The following is a 20,356-nucleotide window of genomic DNA, read 5'->3' as shown; positions in this document are numbered from 1 at the left end:
AATACGTGCGCGTGTGTAACTCATGGCTGCCATGAGGATATTCTCCATGCCATGCTTCACCCCATGGTCGAGGTTGTGCTGCCCTAAAGATATTCTCAACGCCATGCTTCCCCCCCATGGTCGAGGTTGTATGGCCCGAAAGCTGGATCTAAACTGTGGTTGGCCTGCCCGATTAGATCAAAATAAGAAATTCATCCATACATTTGTAATACAATTGACCTATCATATCCCTGGTCCGGACCCAAGAGGCAAAAATACCCTTCTCACTGGCTCAATTGACTGTTAACACCACACTCACCATGAGACCGTGTGGTTGCACTAACACCTCACTAGCAACGGTACCGTGCTCTATATCAACAATCGTCCATCAAGGTTCTCATTTCCACATTTCATCATTTCACATTTCGCAATCACATTCCAGTATTCATATTGTAGCATTCACATTTCAATATTCACATTTTCATATTCTCATTTCAGTATTCACATTGCAGTATTCTCATTGCAATATTCACATTGCAGAATTCTCATTGCACTATACACATTTTCACATTCATATTTCAGTATCCACATTTTACATTGCAGAATTCACATTGCAATATTTATATTTTCATATTCACATTTCCACATTTTCATTGACATATTGACATTCAATATTCATATCTCATCTCATAATGGTATATATCACATTTCAATATTCTCCTCATTTTTTTGTTTCTTCCCATCTTTTCAATACACATTTCATTCTCATAATAATAATAATAATAATAAGAATAATATATATATATATATATATATATATATATATATATATATATCTCATTTTGTGAATTTCCACATTTCATCATAAAACATATCATATTCTCATATTTCCTCATTTATCATAGAAAAATATTTCTATAATCATGTTTCATATTTCAAAACATCACAATTCAATATTACTCATATGCCACACAATTTTTATTTGATATTCATATCATAATAATTTCAGGTGAAATAACATATTCTCATTTTCACGTACTAACTCAACCAGTAGTACTCAGAATACCTGTTATAATTTATTTCCCTTACTTGACTTACTGAGAGGTCCACTAACACCCTAAATCTTACGCTCTGCGGCGTTCACAACTTAAAAGCCTGAAATTGCATTAACCCTAGATTAATCAACTTGACCTCCAGAATATTATCATTTAGTATTCGCTAGGCCCCAAATACTCTAATTGAACCATTAAAACTAATATTTAACACCCTTACCTCAATTTTGGAGTGGTGCCCCGGAACTCCAAATTGAAAATCTGCTCCAGTTAAGTTATAGAGAATCTTCCCACGAATCTCGTGGTATCTTCTGATCATCAATTTGGGCTAAGGTTGGAGCGAAATCGTAGAGAGAAGGGAGAGAGAGCTGTAGGTTTTAGAGAGAGAGAGAGAGAGAGAGAGAGAGAGAGGAGATTTTGTTTAATTAAAACAATGAAGCTCGCGGCCCCCTTTAAAATCTTCACTTGATTTTCTTTTTAACCAGCCCAATTTTACCGTTTACCCACTTACCCGGCTGCGGAAAAACCATATAACCGTTGACGGTTTTCTTAATGCTCCAAAAAATTATTGCCGATTTTCTTGTCACCAACCAATTTTCCATCTTTTTTATTTATTTATTCTCAATATTATATTTTTCGGATCTCTACAAAAGTGGTAGAAGAGGTATGGACGGGAAATGCAGTAAACTACTCCGGATTGAAGGTATTCAGTTGTCTAGCCTATGTTCACGTGTCTAATGAGGAGAGACCAAAACTTGACGCAAAATCCAGAAGTTGTATTTTTTTTGGGATATCCAAAGGATATGAAGGGTTACAAGCTATGGGATCTAGTGGAAAACAAGGTGGTAATAAATAGAAATGTAGTCTTTGATGAGAAGGTTATGGTGAAGCGTACTCAAGATTGTGATGAATAGGAACAGAAGCCAAAAAACTGGGGTAGAGACGAACATGTTGTGTAGGTGGAGTTGGAAGCTCAGGGCAATGACAATGATATTGGTCCTATGGTTGCAGGGAGCTCTAGCTCGGGAAACTAACTAGTCGACAATGTTCCTATATGAAGATCTAGACGCACTATCAAGCCTCCGCCAAGGTATGGTTTTGAAGAATTAATGTCTTATGTTTTCCTTACTAGTTGCAACGATCCAACTACATTTCAAGAGACAGTGCATAGCCAAGAGAAAGGTAGGTGGACGGGTGTATGATTGAAGAAATGGAATGATTGCATGAGAACCAAACTTGGGAGTTGGTGAAGCTTCTAGATGGGAAGAGAGCTATAGGCTACAAATGGGTATATAGGAAGAAGGAAACAATTTCAGAGAAAGAAGGAGAAAAATTCAAGGCATAGTTAGTAGAAAAAGGGTACTCACAGAAAAAGGGAATAGACTATGATAAAATATTTTCACTTGTGGTCTGACACACATCTATTAGGATAGTTTGGGGTTGGTAGCTCATTATGATCTACATTTGGAACAAATGGATGTGAAGATGATGTTTCTTCATGGTGACTTGGAAGAACATATTTATATGGTACAGTCGGAGGGATTTTGTGAACTAGGAAAAAAAACTTAGTTTGCAAATTGAAGAAATCTCTTTACGGGTTGAAACAGTTTCGAAAGAAATGGTATAAAAGATTTCATTCCTACATGATCAAAATTGGCTACAAAAGATGTGAGTATGACTGTTGTGTGTATGTGAATAAGCTTGATGATGGTTCTCTTATTTTCTTATTATTGTATGTCAATGACATGTTGATAGCTGTTAAAGATTTAACTGAGGTAAATCAGTTAAAGGAACTGTTGCATAAAGAGTTTGACATGAAAAATCTTGCTTCAGCTAAAAAGATACTTGGGATGGAGATTCGTCGGGGCAGAACTGCAGGGAATTTATGGTTATCTCAGAACAGTTATGTAGAGAAGGTGTTGGGTAGGTTTAGCATGACTAATGCAAAATCGATATGTACACCTCTACGAGTCATTTTAAATTGTTTGTTGCAGATTGCCCAAGTATGGATGATGATATCTAGGACATGTCAAAAGTCCCCTATGCTAGCGTGGTGGGGAGTATAATGTATGTCATAGTGTGTATAAGATTAGACTTCGCACATGCTGTAAGTGTGGTGAGTAAGTTTCTCTCTAATATGAGAAGACAACATTGGGAAGCCGTCAAATGGATATTCAGATACTTACATGGTACATTGGGTTATGGCATCATGTTCGACAAGCAACAATGTAGTCCATCCGTTGTGGGGTTTGTAGATGCTGATTATGTAGGAGATATGAATGACAGAAGGTTTACAATGGGTTATGTTTTTGCCCTTGTAGGACGACCTATATGTTGGAGATTCATGGTTCAATCTCTGGTGGCATTTACACAATTGAAGCTAAATATATTACATTTGTCAAAGTTGCAAAGGAAGCCTTATGACTTACCGATTTGGTCAAAGAGCCGGGCTTACAAAAATATGGGGTTGTGCTACGTTGTGACAATCGGAATGTTATTTATTAAGTGAAGAATCAAGTGTACATGCTAGAACCAAACATATTGATGTGAGGTTCCACAAGGTTCAGGAGTTGATTACTTCAGGTGGACTTGTATTAGAGAAGATTCACACGTTTGAAAAAGCAGCTGATATTTTGACAAAGTTGGTCACTACTGATAAGTTCGAGCATTGCTTGAACTTACTTCATATCTTCAAGTGCTTTATAGGAGACAAACTCAACTAAACGTTCTAAGGTCAAGGTGAAGCAATCAGATATGTTTTTCAGGTTCTCATAAGGGGTGCATAATCAACAAGGTGGAGATTGTTGTATTTGTGTGACTCTTATACTTTGTGGAGTATATAGATAAAAGGAAGAAAAACATATATGAAGTCTTTTGGTGATGAGCAGCAAAGACTCGTCGACGAGTAAGGTCTCACTCGTCGATGAGAAGATACCAGGAGTAAGAAAAAAAAATTCAAAAGTTCTGAGATACCGAGAGTAGTTTCAATGACTCATCGACGAGTGGACCCTTCTAACCAAAAAGACCTCATAAGGTCCACCAAACAACCTATATGAACACAGCAACTCGCGGCTCTAAAAATAGGAAAGCAGAAAACCCATACGAGTGTGGAGTATTAGCCTATGTGCTCCTATACATAGCTCAACTTACAGCAGGGGCTCAGTTACAACAGAATAACTAATAACCAAATATATTCTCTTTAGTTAATTTGTAACTATTTTATATTCATTGATTCCTCGCGTAAAGTCTATATATATAAACACAGTATTCAATAAATGATATACAGAATACACAGCAAGCATTCCATTGCTTTAAACAATACTTTGTAGGTCTTCCATTGCTGTCAACAATACACAGCAGGTACTCATTGCTGTTAACAATACACAGCAGGCACTCACTGCTATTAACAATACACAACAGGCACTCACTGCTGTCAACATCGTATCAGAGCCCTGTGACTAAACTGTTTGCAGATCCATGGAGTTGTCTTCTCCCTCCCTTCCCTCGCTGCCCTCCATTGCCTCTTCCTTCTCAAACATTGTTACTGCCAAACTCACAATAGAAAACTATCTCCTCTGGAAAGTTCAAATTCCAACCTACCTAAGGGTCAAGATATTTTCTCTCATGTTGATGGCTCACTCCCTTCCCCACCTGAATTTCTCCCTGTAACTGCAGATCAGCCACCTAAACCTAATCCCGCCTTCTTAGCCTGGTGACGTACAAACCAACTGGTCCTCAGTGTACTGTTCTCCTCTCTCTCTAAATCAATTCTTGCTCATGTCCTCTCATCTTCCACATCCCACGATCTATGGTGTTCCCTCACCTCCATGTTCTCCTCTCACTCACAAGCAAAGGAGTTTCATATTCAGTTTCAACTCAACAACCTCTCTCATGGTGATCAATCCATCTCTGAATATTTTGGGAAAGTTTGACTTCTCGCTGACTCTCTTGCTGCAACTGGAAATGCTCTCTCTAATACAAAGCTTGTTTCCTATATCTTAAATGGCTTGGGACCCTCTTATGAACCCTTCATCACCTCCATTACAACCATAGTAGATCCATTGACCACCCATGAACTATATCAGCTTCTTCTTATTTTAGAAAGAAGACTCTCAAATTTCCAAATTCCCAACTCCTTCTCTTGATTTCTCTGCACATTGCAACTCTGCTGTTTGTCCACGAGGTCGTCCCTATCACTAAGCTAGGAGACAAGGTTGTGGCCGTGGGAGAAGTTCCTATCACAATCATGGTGACCGTAATGGTTTTCGCAACCCATCCCAGTAGAACTCATCGCCACGGCCAACCTGTCAAATTTGCAATAAGATCGGGCATGTGGCACTTCAATGCCATAACAAGTTCAATCACTCCTATCAATATAATTCTTCTACAAATTTCTCGGCTAATTTCACTACTCCTTTAAACAATGTGTGGTATCTAGACTCTGCAGCTACTCATCATATCACCAATGAACTATCGAACTTGAATCTCTTATTTGAACAATACAGTGGTGATGACATTACCAAGGTCAATGATGACACTGGACTCCCCATCCAAAATTTCGGTGATTCTTCTCTTTCTACATCTTCCTCTTCCTTTTTTCTTAAAAATCTCCTTCATGTTTCGTCAATTACCAAGAATCTAATTTCAGCTCTTCAGTTATGCATCGATAATCACTACTTCTTTGAGTTTCACTCATCTCATTTCTCTTTCAAGGATTCGCCGACGAAGCAAACTCTTCTCACCGGGCCAATCCATGATGGGTTATACGTGTTTCCTTCCACCGTTCTAGCTTCTCTTTTCACTCACGTGAGTCAGAAAGCTTCCCTTCCCCAGTGGAATCACAAATTGGGTAATCCTTCCCTTGCTCTCGTCCATCATGCCCTAAACACCAACTGTTTGACGCATTGCTCCTCAAACATCTCCTTCAAATTCCCGGTCTACCCTCTTGCAAAATTTCATCAGCTTCCCTTTCCTTCAAGTCGGGTCATGTATCACAGGCCCTTGGAATTACTTTGTTTGGACCTTTGGGGCCCATCTTCATTTGTATCTCGTTTGGGTTATAAATATTATGTTTCTTTTGTGGATCACTATACCTGATTCACTTGGTTATTCCCTATTAAACAAAAATTTGATGTTGTTCACATATTTTCCAATTTTTTACCCTTTGTTGAAAGAATGTTTAACACCAAATTAGTAACCTTACAAACTGATGGTGGTGGTGAATTTAAGCCCATAACCTCCACGTGTCAAAAACTTGGCATTCAATATCGCCTTTCATGTCCTAACACCTATCAACAAAATGAACTTGTTGAAAGAAAGCACTATCATATTGTTGAAACCAGGCTTGCTTTCTTGGCCCAAGCATCTCTTCGTTTTTCTTATTGGCCGATGCCCTTGAAGATGTTGTTTATTTAATAAGTCGTCTTCCCTCTCCAACATTAAATCATAAATCTCCTTGTTCAATGGTTTATCATCATGAACCCGATTACAACTTTTTAAAGGTAATTGTCTTTGTGGGCCCAATCTTCACCCATACTTTACCCACAAATTTAATTTTCAGTCCACTCCTTGTTTATTCTTCTGCTATAGTGCTTCCCACAAGGGATACAAATGTTTTGATCTCTCCAAAAACAGACTATACATATCCCATGATGTCACCTTTGATGAAACATCATTTCCCCTTGCACAATCTCAGCCCACATCCTCTTCTCAGTCCGTTCGTTCACTTCAGGCCTCATTACCCATTCTATCATCTTCAATTCTTGGCCCAGCTCCACACTTACCTCCCGCAAGCCCATCTCACTCTCCATCATCTTTTGTTCTCGGCCCAGGCCCCAATCCTCCATCGTATACAACTTCTCCTACACCTTCGACTATCTCCCGATCTCCCCATACATCAAAACCCTCGTCTCCTTCACCCCTCATTCCCCCAAATGTCTCTCCAATCCTTGTCCCTCCTCGATCATTGAATATAACTCGAGCCTAGACAAATTCCTCTCGCCCTCGAGTGTTTTCGGATGGCACTGTGCCCAACCTAGCTCGCCAGCGCCTCACCACCACTGTTCCTATTCCCGATGAGCCTTCATGCTACATAGTGGCCTCAAAATTTTCGGACTGGCGTGCGGCAATGGCTCAAGAATTTGTTGCCTTGACTCAAAATCATACTTGGACTCTTGTGCCGCTTGTTCCCTCTTCAAATATCCTTGGGTGCTGCTAGGTCTATCGCACCAAGACCAACGCAGATGGTTCATTTCAGCGATGGAAGGCCCGTTTAGTGGGCAAAGGCTTTTATCAGCAACCTGATCTTGATTATCATGAGACTTACAGTCCCATGGCCAAACCTTCGACAATTCTTCTCATCTTGTCTGTCATTGTGCCAAGGCGCTAGCCATTGCGCCGACTAGACATTGAGAATGCCTTCTAACATGGCACTCTTACTGATGATGTCTTTATGCAACAACCTCAGGGTTTTGTGGATCCAACTCATCCTACTTTTGTGTGCAAGCTCAACAAGGCAATCTATGGGTTGAAGCAAGCTCCACGAGCTTGGTTTAATCAACTTAATTTCGTGGCTACTTGAGTATGGTTTTCTCGTCTCCAAAGCTAATCCTTCACTTTTCATTTTCAATAATACAGCTGTTAAAGTATTCTTGCTTGTTTATGTCATTAACATAGCGATAACTGCGTTTCACTCCTCTGTCATTGATACTTTAATTGCTGCCATGAGTCTTGCCTTCACTATGCAGGATCTTGGAAATTTGTCCTTATTTTTGGGTCTTAAAATTGATCATACCACTGTTGGTTTGTTGGTCTCCCAAGAAAATACATAAAAAATTTACTCACTCGCGGCAACATGCTTCAATGCAAACCCATGTCCTCACCAATGGCCATCTCTCAAGCTATCTAAATTTGATTCACCTGTTCTCTACAAAAGTTTAGTTGGATGTCTTCTATACCTCAACTTCACCCACCCAGATATATCTTTTGCAGTGCATAAACTCTGTCAATTTATGCACTCACCCAAACTTACTCATTGGAGTGCACTAAAAAGGGTCCTGCGATACCTCAAGGGCACAATCAATCATGGTTTACTTTTTTCTTCTCAATCAAGTTTTGCCCTTCAAGCTTTTTTGGATGCAGATTGGGGTGGTTGTCCAAATGATCGACAATCAACCGGTGGCTTTTGCATCTATCTTGGCAATCATCTCATCTCATGGAGTCTTAAGATAAAGAAAATAGCAGCTCGATTATCCACGGAAGTTGAATATAAATCTTTGGCATCTTTAGCTACTGAATTACTATGGCTTCAAACTCTTCTCAAGGAACTTGGTCTATTTTTACCTCAAGCACCATCACTTTGGTGCGACAACCTTAGTGCAACATACCTTTGTACTAATCCAGTTTTTCATTAAAAAAAAAAGCACATGGATATAGATTACCATTTTGCTCGGGATCGTGTAGCTGCCAATACACTCAAAATTTTCTTTTGTAGCTCCAAAGATCAACTTGCGGATGTTCTCACCAAACCGGTAGTAGCAGAAAGATTTAATCATTTTAAAGCAAGTATCGACGTGGTTGACACCCCCTTGGACTCGAGGGGGCGTATTAGCCTATGTGCTCCTATACACAGCTCAGCTATAGCAGGGGCTCAGTTACAACAGAATAACTTGTAACCAAATATATTCTCTTCTATTAAAATTGTCACTATTTTATATTCCTTGATTCCTCCTGCAAAGTCTATATATATAGACACAGTATTCAATAAATGATATACAGAATACACAGCAAGCATTCCATTGCTGTAAACAATACTCTGCAGGTCCTCCATTGCTGTCAACAATACACGGCACGTACTCACTGCTGTCAACAATACACAGCAAGCACTCACTGCTGTCAACATGGAGAACCCAAAGGAACATGAGATTGAAGTCTTGGGGAGGAAAATTTGAAGAAATTCATAACAGTGCTCATTCTGAAACTCTGGATTTAGAACATCACATTTTTTACTTCATTAACATTATGAAAGCCGTCCACAAGGAAAGCAAATTCTTGTTGAAGGTCTGCTCTTAGAAGGAGCACTCAAATACAAGGGGGGCTTGTGGAGGAGGGTAAGCCCTTGCACCCATTTTCTATGTTTGCAATGGTTATGAAAAATGATAATACAGAAGGTAATGGAGAAAGCACACTTTGATTTGAAAGGCACCTTGATCAATGTGAAATTGTGGATGTGCTAAGACAGCGATAGCTTGGCAAGGGCTAATGCTAATACTTTGACCCCATTTTCAATATTCTCAATGGAGGCATATTCTTCAGGTTTATGGCTGTATCCTGCAAAACCAGGAGGCGACTTTAATTAGTTGGCTACATTACTGAACACAAAATTGCCCCTATGGCTGTGGGTAGGAGAATGCATGTACATGAGCTTTTGTTCTTTGAATTTTGTCATGCAAATGCAATGATTCATTACACAGGAATTTAGTGCTCATCTGCACAACACAACTTCCAATGCAGAACTAATTGATTTTAATTTGAAAATTAATTTATTGTACTCATGCAAAATTATTAACTTATAACTTAAAATAAACTTTATTATACTGATGCAAAAAATGATTCAGCTTTTGAAATATCAATCACTTGCACAAGAGTTGCAGGGGAAAAAAAAAATACTATACAGATGCAAAAATGGTTCCATTTTTGTAACATTTGTCATTCACAGAAAATTGAAAGAGACAAGAAAGTTCAGACCTTTGTAACATGGAATGAAAATCATGCCCATTGGTGAGATTCTGCAAGAATGTGGCATCACATTATCAGCAGTTATCCGTGACCAAGAAAATTGAAAACGCAAAATCTGTCTTTACAATCTGAAATTTCCTTAAATAGATAAAATTTCAATTTCCATTCAAATTTATATAACACGGTACTAGAGATGGAGAAAAAGACAGCATCCAGAGTCCATTTTAAGTTTTAGATACCAAAGAGCAAAATCTGGGGCAGAACAGTAATTAAAAGATGCATATATTATCTGTAAACTAAGCTTTCACAAAATTCTTTTGGAGAGCAGATTCATTTGGAGCCCTGGAAACTGAAGTAAGAATTTCAAAGTAATACAGAATAACTGAGAATATAGTTAATTAACACAAATAAAGCCTTAAATAATACAATGCAATTTTTTTTCCCTCCAAAACGCCCAAAAAAATAAAAGAATTAAGCCAAGAAATTATTTTATGACAGATGAGAGTATTCCCCCTTTTTTTTTTCCATAGATTAGAACCGTTCCTAGATGGCTGCTCAAAATGTTAAAATGTCTATCATAGCCATCGATGTCAACCTTGTCTCTCTCTCTCTTACCTGGCCATGAACAGCGAATCATGATATGCTCGGCTAATCATTAACTTGCGTGTCAGATTTAGGTCTTTCGTTGCTGCTTCCATTGACTTAACTATTGATTCATCTGAAAGTGCTGGGGGATCCTGGTTGACAATTTTAAATTCTGAGAGCCGAACTCCACGATTCTCTTCTATTCTAATTGCAGATTGATGGATTTTTTCTATTACAATATTTCTTCGCTCTTCATCAATGTCCCTAGTATCTGTGAAGGGAAAAAAAGTATAAAATGAAAAGAAAAGAAAAGAAAAAATATTGAGATAATTGAATGATTATAAGTGACCCTGAAGACATTGTTCAACGTGCAAATAAACAGCTGCCATATCTTCAAAATGATTATCTGATAAGAATCTCTAAAACATAAACAAAACCAGGCAAACTTTTGCTTCCCAATAGGCAAGGTAACTGTAACTTTTCCAGGAAAATCTTGGACAATAATAAGCTCCATACCAATTTCTAGGTGTGACTTGCTCGGGATGCTATTGATTGCTCCAGGATGCAGCTCCAGAATACCTTGGAAAATCAGAGTTATTTATTTAATCAAAAGGTTTATTAAAAGTGAGGTATTTACAACAAGATGACTTTTGCTAGTTGCAAAATATGATTAATTTGCATTATACAAACTAAGTCTACGATTAGCTATGAAGGGAAAAATATTTACCAACGGTACCAACAGTGTCTATAGATCCAGATTCCAATACATGCTTCTCAACAGATAGCATTAATTCCGCAGCAGCCAATCCTGCATCATTTCTGCTCCAGATGGTGGGAAAAAATATTATGCACACACTTTGAATAGATGAGTGTAAAGCAATAACGAAGTGGTAATAAATAATCTAGTATAAAGTGGAATAAGTATTTGAGACCTAAGGAAAGTATTTATATTTTTAAGAGCTAGAACCCCCTATAAAGAATAAGAACACAATGTCAAAACATATTTGAGTTAAAAAAACATTTCAATATTGAACATCTGAATCAAACCTTAAAGTGAAAAGCTTTACAAATAAATGAAAAAAACAATAAAAAAAAAAAATTATGATCTTGAACGAGGAATGCACACAACACCTCTAATTCAAGCAATTACAATGATGGAAAAATGTGTCCTACTTAAGAAAATTAATATAAACAAAGAAATGGGGAACCCAATGGGCACTGAGCAATTAGGGCCTCAAGGAAGAAGTTCCTAATTTGATACATTATTGCTTGTGCCTGGAGTAAAGAAGCACTGTTGTAAAAAAAATGTTACCTGTGTGGCATCAGGACAGCCCCTGCATGGCCTCCACTGCCTTCAAAATCCACTTTGATACTTGCAGGAGCTGCAATGGCAGTCACAACACCAATAGAAATACCTGGATTGAATGATGAACTAGATTAATGGGTGCTGAAAGAAGTTGAAAATTTATTATTGAGCAACTGATAACATGTGTCAAAATGAACCTGCCTTCCTCCTCCAGAATAGGACCCTGCTCAATGTGCAACTCTACAAAAGCAGAATAGCTTCCTTTCTTCAAAAACACAGTAGATAAGTCCTCTGGATCTTTTGCATATCCAGCAGATCTTGCAGCATCAAGAAAGGATATGTTTTGACCATCCACTGCATTTTTAAGAGCTTTTTCGAGTGCCTCACTGCCCGCTAACAAGCGGCTATACATTAAAGATAACTCGTGAGAAAATTCAATACAAAAGGTGGAAGCATTTAATTCATTCACCAATTGAGATAGAGACGGAGAGAGAACATTAATACATGTAGATATCAAGATTCCAATTTGTTGCACTTACCTTCCCAAGCAGCTAATCCCAAATCGAGTGGGCTCTTCTGAGGTGAACATGATTACCTCCAATGACCTTTTAGGCTGGAAGCCAGACCTGCCAAACTCAGTCTTAATAAAATGCATGAAAATAGATGCTATGCTATAAGAATTTGTAGTAACTGAGTAACTGTAAGCAAAGGGGAGCCTTGGTGCAATGGTAGAGTTATTGCTACATGATCTGTGGAGGTCATGGGTTCGACGTGTGGAAACAGCGTCTTGCAAAAATGCAAGGTAAGACCGTGTACCATAGACTCATTATGGTCCGCCCCTTCCCCGGACCCCCATACACAGGAGCTTTGTGCACCTGGCTGCCCTTTTTTTTGAATAATTTAAGCAAGCATTTAAACTTATGAAAATATGGATAGTATTTGATGTTATGTTTTAGTGAAGCCTAAAAAGAAAGGTCGTAGCACAACTGTATTGCTTAAAAAACCACATTTTATACCTAACTTGATAGATAAACATGGAAGTAGAATTGACTATGAAAACATATGTTGCAGGACTTCAAGATATGGACATAACCATGTTGCAGATTCAGAAAGGTGTTTTCTCCTTCCTTCTCGACTCAGTTTTGGTTTGGAAGGGCAGTCTGCCTTGCAACCAGCTCAGTGAATATCGTAAACTACACAGTTCATTTAATGCATTCTCAACATTTTGGAGAATAACTGTGTATATATGTTTCATTTGGACTTGTGGTCAATGAATTTTCTATAATAGAAAATTTCCGAAACTAAGCATATTAAAGTCTGTCAGACTCACCAGCTTAGGAGCAAAACAGGATGAGCCTAAAGACTATGCTTTCTCTAAAATAAAGCAAATTTAATTCCAGAAACCCACATCAACATGGGTTAGGCATGTTTCAGACCTTTTTAGCACATTAATAGCTTCTATTGCACCCAAAACGCCAACAACTCCGTCAAACTTCCCAGAGTACGGAATAGCATCAATATGAGAGCCAGTTGCAACTGCAGCAAGTTCTGGTTCATAGCCATCCCTGCATATTGAAAATAATATGAAAGCCGAATCAAGGAAATATGAAACAACAAAGAAATAACAAGTAATCCACAAAATGAAGAGAAAAATGTTGATACATATGCACAAACTAAAAGAGGTTGCTTGAAGAAAATAAGGTTAACCTGTGACAGCAGCCTTGTTGAGAAGCTTCAAATTTTTATCAAAGATGATTAAAAAAAAATTATGAAGAAAAAACAAAAGCTATATGAACAACTGAGTTCACCTCCCCTAAAATTAACCTTGTTTTTCCATTCCAATTGTTGACGAGAAATGGCATAGCTAAATGCTATTGATATAAAAAATTTTACTTCCCAACAACCGCCCGTAAGTCCATTAAACAATCTTTTTTCTAATAAAGGCATGGAAAATCAATTAAGAACAGATAGACTATGAAGAGAAAACCATACCATCGGCCAAATATGTTACCAACAGCATCCTCTCTGATAGAGAGACCAGAAAGTCCCATCAAGTTCTTGATGTACCTGCCATTCAAAAGCACATGGAAAAAATGCAAAGACAGCTAAGTATGCTGTAAGACTGTTGACATTCGTTCAACTTGAACACGCACAGTGGAAACACACAATCAAACATGAAACAATCAACAACCGCTAGTGCAATCACTCAATGATTAAATATACTCAAGAAGCAATCAAACAATAATAAGAAGAATCAAAAACACAACTAGAAAGTGCAAGATTTACGTGGTTCAGCAATAGCCTACGTCCATGGGAGCAGCACTTGAGTTTCCACTATGATCAATGTCAAAAGCAACAATCTTTGAAGCTTACTCGAAGCTTAATTCCATCTAGAGTTACATAATGATGTTTATATAACCATCTAATGTCTATAGAAGAGTTCTAGTAAAACTAAAATACATCTATAGCTATCCCCCAGAGGAAAATCCTCCAGATAAGCCCAATCTACAAGCCCCCGATTTGAAAATGAGCCACATCCCCAACAATCTCCACCTTGGCGAACATTCACCACCTTGGAAATCTGAAAGCACAACCGCCGCTCCACCCGAGCCTGTAGATCGAGATCCGCCTCCCCTCTATCACTTGGAGACGTAAACCAAGTCCAAGTCACACTTGAACTTGACTTTGGTAATAGGAACTCCATCAAACTGAACACCCAGCTCCTTGAACGATCCTTCGAACCGCAATACTACCTTGGCAGCCTCAGTCTCTACCAAGAACTCCGATCCAGTTGTAACCAGCACACCCTGAGACTGTACCCTGGACTCCCAACAATTAGGCCTTCCCACAACGTATCCCGTTGCAAGCCTCCTGTCATCCAAGCCTCCTATGTAGTCTCCATCTGCAAACCTCACAACTAACGGAACCTTCTGTTGCCCGCCGATGTACCCAACTGTACTAGCATAGGAAGCCTTTGACACAACCCAAACATCACTATTTATCACCAAGTACTGAGCGGTAGATTGTTTACTTAAATTCGCCAACAGTGTACCGGTGACAAGTTTAACATCAACCATGCTAAACCTCACCAACACCTGATTCCCAAAACCACCCTGAGATAACCATAATCTCCATGTAGTTTTGTCCATACAGCCACCCTAAGATGACACCAATCTCCCCGCAGCTACAAAGTCACCTTGAGATAATCTCAATCTCCCTATAACTTTACTTTGCGAATCTTCAATCCAAGAATAATCTTGGCAGCACTCAACACCTTCATGTCAACTTCCTTTTTCAACAAAGTCCTCGACTGATATACCTTAGTCAAAACCTTTTCAGCAATCGGCATGTCACTCACATAAAACCATAGAATACCTACCCACTTGCAACCTATCTCCCTCTCCCCCTCTAGGAGCACCACCAACCCCCACGTCTGATTTGTATACAGTACCTCCATCTCCTCCACCATGACATTTGTCCACCTACCCTTCTCCTGGTCGTGCACTGCCTCTTGAAAGGTAGAAGGATCCTTTCTAGTAGTAATGGTTGCATGAGACATCATATCACACCTGGGTGGTGGCCTGATAGTGCCTCTAAGCTCTTTGTGGTCTTGCTAGTCTCTCGAGTTCGAACTCCCTGCATTTCTGCCCTGATTCTAAAACTCCTCCTATATCACAATCTCCTTTTTGTTCTAGTTTATCCTATGATACTGCAAGTCTCCTGAGTTAGAACTCCCTGCACTCTTGCCCTGAGTCTCCAACTCCACCTGCACAACATGCTCATTGCTACTACTGTAGCTTTTAAGCATTTGTTTCTCTTCATCTACCTGAGTATGCTGTTCCATGGCTTTAATACCTACAACCATGTCTCCACCAATCGCCATCCTGTTTGTCATTTGATCACTCAACTTAAATCCATCTTTCTTATATACTACAAAGATGCATTGTCCGAACATAACACCAAGCCTAGATCCCACTTCACTAGAAACGTGCATAGTTGGACCTCCAAAGTGTACCACATCACCAGTCCAAGCCTTTCCTGCAACTCTCCCATCTAGTGATTCCTTTGGCGATCGATTAACTGAGAAACACACCATACTCGCTGACTTCACCAAGAAAACCTTTGCAAGCCCTGCATACACCATGCCCTACTCACAAAACTCCTTGAATGTCATTGTACTCAACGGCAATATCTGATCTGAGGAACTCTCTCTTGGTCTGGCACTCCACCTCAGCCATAAGTTACACCTGGCAAACAACTCCAACTTGTGCTGCATGAGATACCCCCAAACCTTTCGTGATAACCTCACGAAATACCCATGTCCAATATGTGATGCTACCCTCACCGATTCCCAAACATCCACACCAATGCAGTTAAGAATACCTATCGTTTTGTGTGTGATTACATTACACAAAACGATATTTCTAGACTCAGAACTCCCAGCTATACCTCCACCTATAACTGTATTACCCTGTAGTATATAGAGATTCTCTGCTATCCTCTGTCCCTTCATCACCATCAATACGCCATCACTCACCATCATTGTTCCGCCTTTGGACTTGTAACTATACCTGTTACAATCCAAAGCACCCAATGATATCACGTACTTCCGTAGATTGGGTACATGTCTTACCCTTACTACACTGTCATACATCTTGATCCTGATATCTCCCATTCCGATAACTTTGCAAACCACATTGTTTCCCATCAAAACGGAACCAGGACTCACCATTCTATAAGTGGTGAACTAGGCTTTGTTGGGCGTCATGTGAAAAGAACATCCCGAGTCTAACATCCAAGAACCCGCGAGGCGTTCTGAACCTGATGAAATAGTAAGCATCTCACCATCACTGCTCCCTGAGTCCCCTTCTTCAACAATATTCACAGATTTTGACAAACCCCTTTGAGCTTTTGCCTTTCCCTTCTCCCAATATCATGTGTCCTAGCTTCCCACACTTAAAACAACAAACATTCTTCTTCCTCCTGGACTGAGTTTTATTACCACTCAGTCCACTCCAACATTTGCCTCTACCACGATCCTGATTAGCCTTCGCCACGAGCCCTTCACCATGTGAACCCTCATCGCTAGCTTTCTTCCTTTGGTGGAACCCTAGCAATTCCCTCGTGATGTCCTCTAACTCCAGGGTTTCCTTCCCCCAAGTCAACGTCGTAACCATATTCTCGTATGTAGGCGACATAGGTAGGGAATTCAACAGCATCAACGCTTTGTCCTCCTCCTTGAACTTCACATTAACTTGTCCCAGATCACTAATGATCTGATTAAATGTGTTGATGTGTTGAGCCAAGTCCAAACCCTCTGCCATCTTAAGCCAATAAAGTTTTTGCTTAAAATACAACTTGTTCGAAATTGACTTGGACATGTATCGGCGCTCCAGTTTCAACCAAACTGCCGCTGGCGAGTCCTCATCCATGACGTGATACAACACGTCATCATCCAGAGATAACTTGGTCGCGGAAACCGCCTTTGCTTCAAGCTCCTTCAAACTTGCATCGTTCATGTCGTCTGGTTTCTTTCTGCATAACGGCTTCACCATCCCTTGTTGCACTAGCAAGTCCTTCACCCATCGTTGCCAAAGCCCAAAATTACCAGTTCCATCGAACTTATTCACATTTAACTTAATCAAAGAGACCCCAGCCATTGTAGAACCAATAACTCTGATACCACTTGTTGACATTCGTTCAACTTGAACACGCGCAGCGGAAACTCACAATCAAACACGAAACAATCAACAACCACTAGTGCAATCACTCGATGATGATATATACTCAAGAAGCAATCAAACAATAATAAGAAGAATAAAAAACACAACCAGAACGCACAAGATTTATGTGGTTCAGCAAAGCTTATGTCCATAAGAGCAGCACTTGGGTTTCCACTATGATCAATGTCAAAAGCAACAATCTTTGAAGCTTACTTGGAACTTAATTCCATCTAGAGTTGCATAATGATGTTTATATAACCATCTAATGTCTATAGAAGAGTTCTAGTAAAACTAAACTACATCTATAGTTATCCCCTGAAGGAAAATCCTCCAGATAAGCCCAATCTACAAGCCCCCGATTTGAATATGAGCCACATCCCCCAACAAAGACAATAGCAAATTCTAGGAAGATTATGGGCAAGTTCAACCTAAGACTGATGTAACATATAAACATAAAACCAAATTGGAAACAATATCTTGGCTATTGAAAAAATAGGATATGGATATGAAAGCAAAAAAGGAATTTTAGCTTATATTTTAGACTAACGGCTTATTTGGTTTTGCAAATAGTTATTCTTGGAATAAGATAAAATATAATTTAAAATTTAAGAGTCGAGGGAATAGTTATTCCTTATATGTTCCTAATTATTTCGTTTAAAATGTAATATGAAAAGAATAGACATCCGTGTGGTGAAATTTGGAATAGTTATTCCTTGTCTATTCCTTATTATAAACTCATAAAAAGTTTTACATTGTTATTTGCTTTATAGTAACAACATAATTTCTTGTATAACTAATTGTAACTAACCTATTAAAACTAATCTATTCTTTGGGAATAGGCATTCCGTGAACCAAGCGTAACCTAAATTATTGGATACCATCTATGAGTTATCGCATGGCTTTCGAACAAAGATACTGTAATCTTGCATAAACAGTATGTATATAGCAATACATCATGTCATAAGAACTAGTAACACGTTTACCACTCACAGGCCACATATTGTTAGCAAAGTGAAATAAAAACCTCTGGAAACATGTTTAACTGAGATGGACATTTGGATGTCAAAAATTATCAATCTATGCTATCTCAAGACAGAGTCCCTACCCTCCTTTTGGGTAACAGATTATCGAATTTAAGAATGAGTGGGTTACTTAGTTTCATTTTGGTGGCTGAGCTGTGATATATTTTCTTGGAATTCATTACAATTTCCAATCATAATAGGGAAATTTGTGTATTGCAGGGTCATAAAAATTAGAAAATAGTTAAAACTTCCAAATTTGTGGTAGAAAGCTCACAAAAACCACAACACTGAAACGAGCATTTAGAAGTGAGAGATGTAATCATACTTATTTTTCAAAAACATAAAAAGTTTGAGTGGGGCATTTGAAACTCAAATTACCCTAACGTGGGGGGTTTTAGTTTACAAACAACTATGAAAAACTACCAAATTGGATAGGGGATTTGAAGGTCAGAGAGAGGTCCTCATTCTTTCAAAGAATTACAAATTTGAATTGAGTGTTTGAAGCTCAGATAGTCCTAATATGATTGTTTAATTCATTATAAGCACTGTGTCTCAAATATTGCTATGTGCTTATAATCAGTTTATAGTCAACAAAATCAGATAATTTCCCATCATACCTACGAGCCAAAACATCCTTCGAACTGTACAAGATTCTTGTCACCGATGGAGCAGGCGTATCTGAGAAAGTTGATAGCTCATCAATCTAACAAAGAAAAATAACTCAATCACCTTCATACACTAAACAATATCCACATACACGTACTACGAAATTCATTACTACAAACACTATTCAATCCACAAAATGAAACTATCTAAACGAAATACAGTTAGGAATGTGTTATGGAAAAATGGAAATGTTAATGAAATCAGTTTCTTGTAATTTACACATGCCAAAGCACAAATAAGGATCACTCAGGCACAAGGCATCGTCCAATCTCCCACTCTGCAGAAGAGATGGACTCATTTTCAAATTTTCAATACCCACGAAACGTCAAATAGCACATTCCGTGATTCTCTACTAAAATTCTCAAGTTGCCCCATCATTTGAAAATAAACAAACACACTTCGAAATACCTAGGAAGTAGGAACGACAGAAAAGGAACTATATACATCACGAGTTTTGTGATAACCATGGTTTCAATCTTCCTGACAATACCCAATTTCAATAATTGAACAATAGAAAATTAAACAAGACCAAAAGTGGTAATTTGACAAGAAACATCAGCAATCAAACAATACAAACACCGAGTCATATGATAACTATGCGAGATTGAAGAAACTATGGTTCACTACCTGTTGCTGTAACTCTCGAGAACGGACGGAGAGTGAAGATATCCAGTCTGGTCCGCAAGAAGAGGAAGCATGACTTGGGTATCCGGAGAACTCCTCCATGGTTTTTATCGCTGGATCATCATCGCTGTGCGCAAAAATTGGATAGAAACAACAGGACGATAGCAGGAGAAGGGATACGAAGTGAGAGAAGCGCAGAGACATTGTTCAGGTTTGGTGGTGCTTCGGTAAATGATTACTGATTAGCTTTTTGCATTACTGGTTGGAGTTTGAGGCCGCAGCAGCTAATGGGGCGTCGGGTTACTGGAAATATGATATAATAGCGGTGATCGGCTAAGAGCCTATGGCTATAGTGGAACTGTGGCATGTCTCTTCCACGAGCTCAGAGATGAAGAGTTTTTTTCGATTTATCCTTTTAAAAAAAATATATATTAAATAATATTTTATTTGAAAAAATATTTCTTAAAATGACATGAGGTAATCGCGCTACATCATGTAACGAGATTTATAATAAAATTTGTTTGATAATTTGTACATTTGAAAAAAATTTGGGCTGTCAGTTTGTTTTAAAAAAAAATATGCAGCATCCGCATTTAAAAGAAAAAAAAAAGGAGGAGGGGGCTATTAGGTAGTGCTAACGTGCGTCAGCGCACTCGAGAATCA

At 38.7% G+C, this 20,356-nt stretch overlaps 1 protein-coding gene across 1 annotated transcript; it reads right to left on the bottom strand.

The window, feature by feature from the left end:
* Window positions 1–9,016: 9,016 nt before the first annotated feature.
* LOC131151031 (ureidoglycolate hydrolase) lies at window positions 9,017–20,097 on the bottom strand. The gene is made up of 12 exons (XM_058102202.1): window positions 19,697–20,097; window positions 19,021–19,106; window positions 13,651–13,725; window positions 13,095–13,223; window positions 12,198–12,284; window positions 11,860–12,062; window positions 11,665–11,767; window positions 11,080–11,171; window positions 10,869–10,931; window positions 10,383–10,623; window positions 9,777–9,817; window positions 9,017–9,359 (listed from the first exon to the last, which is right to left on the bottom strand). The coding sequence occupies exons 1-12, from the start codon at window positions 19,895–19,897 to the stop codon at window positions 9,262–9,264; spliced, it is 1,419 nt and encodes a 472-aa protein (XP_057958185.1). The 5' UTR covers window positions 19,898–20,097; the 3' UTR covers window positions 9,017–9,261.
* Window positions 20,098–20,356: the final 259 nt, after the last annotated feature.

The sequence above is a fragment of the Malania oleifera genome, chromosome 3 (genome assembly GCF_029873635.1).
Source record: "Malania oleifera isolate guangnan ecotype guangnan chromosome 3, ASM2987363v1, whole genome shotgun sequence".
Taxonomy (NCBI): Eukaryota; Viridiplantae; Streptophyta; class Magnoliopsida; order Santalales; family Ximeniaceae; genus Malania; species Malania oleifera.
The sequence above is the reverse complement of the archived record's forward strand: the minus strand, read 5'-3'. Positions and strand labels throughout refer to the sequence as shown.

What these genes read in the sequence shown, in the direction of transcription:
- LOC131151031 (XM_058102202.1), bottom strand. Translation starts at nt 19,897, where the DNA reads ATGTCTCTGCGCTTCTCTCACTTCGTATCCCTTCTCCTGCTATCGTCC. An exon ending in GCTGTCCTGATGCCACACAG is followed by an intron (nt 11,172 to 11,664) that starts GTAACATTTTTT and finishes CATCTGGAGCAG; the next exon opens with AAATGATGCAGGATTGGCTG. An exon ending in TTTCATTCCATGTTACAAAG is followed by an intron (nt 9,360 to 9,776) that starts GTCTGAACTTTC and finishes CTGGTTTTGCAG; the next exon opens with GATACAGCCATAAACCTGAA.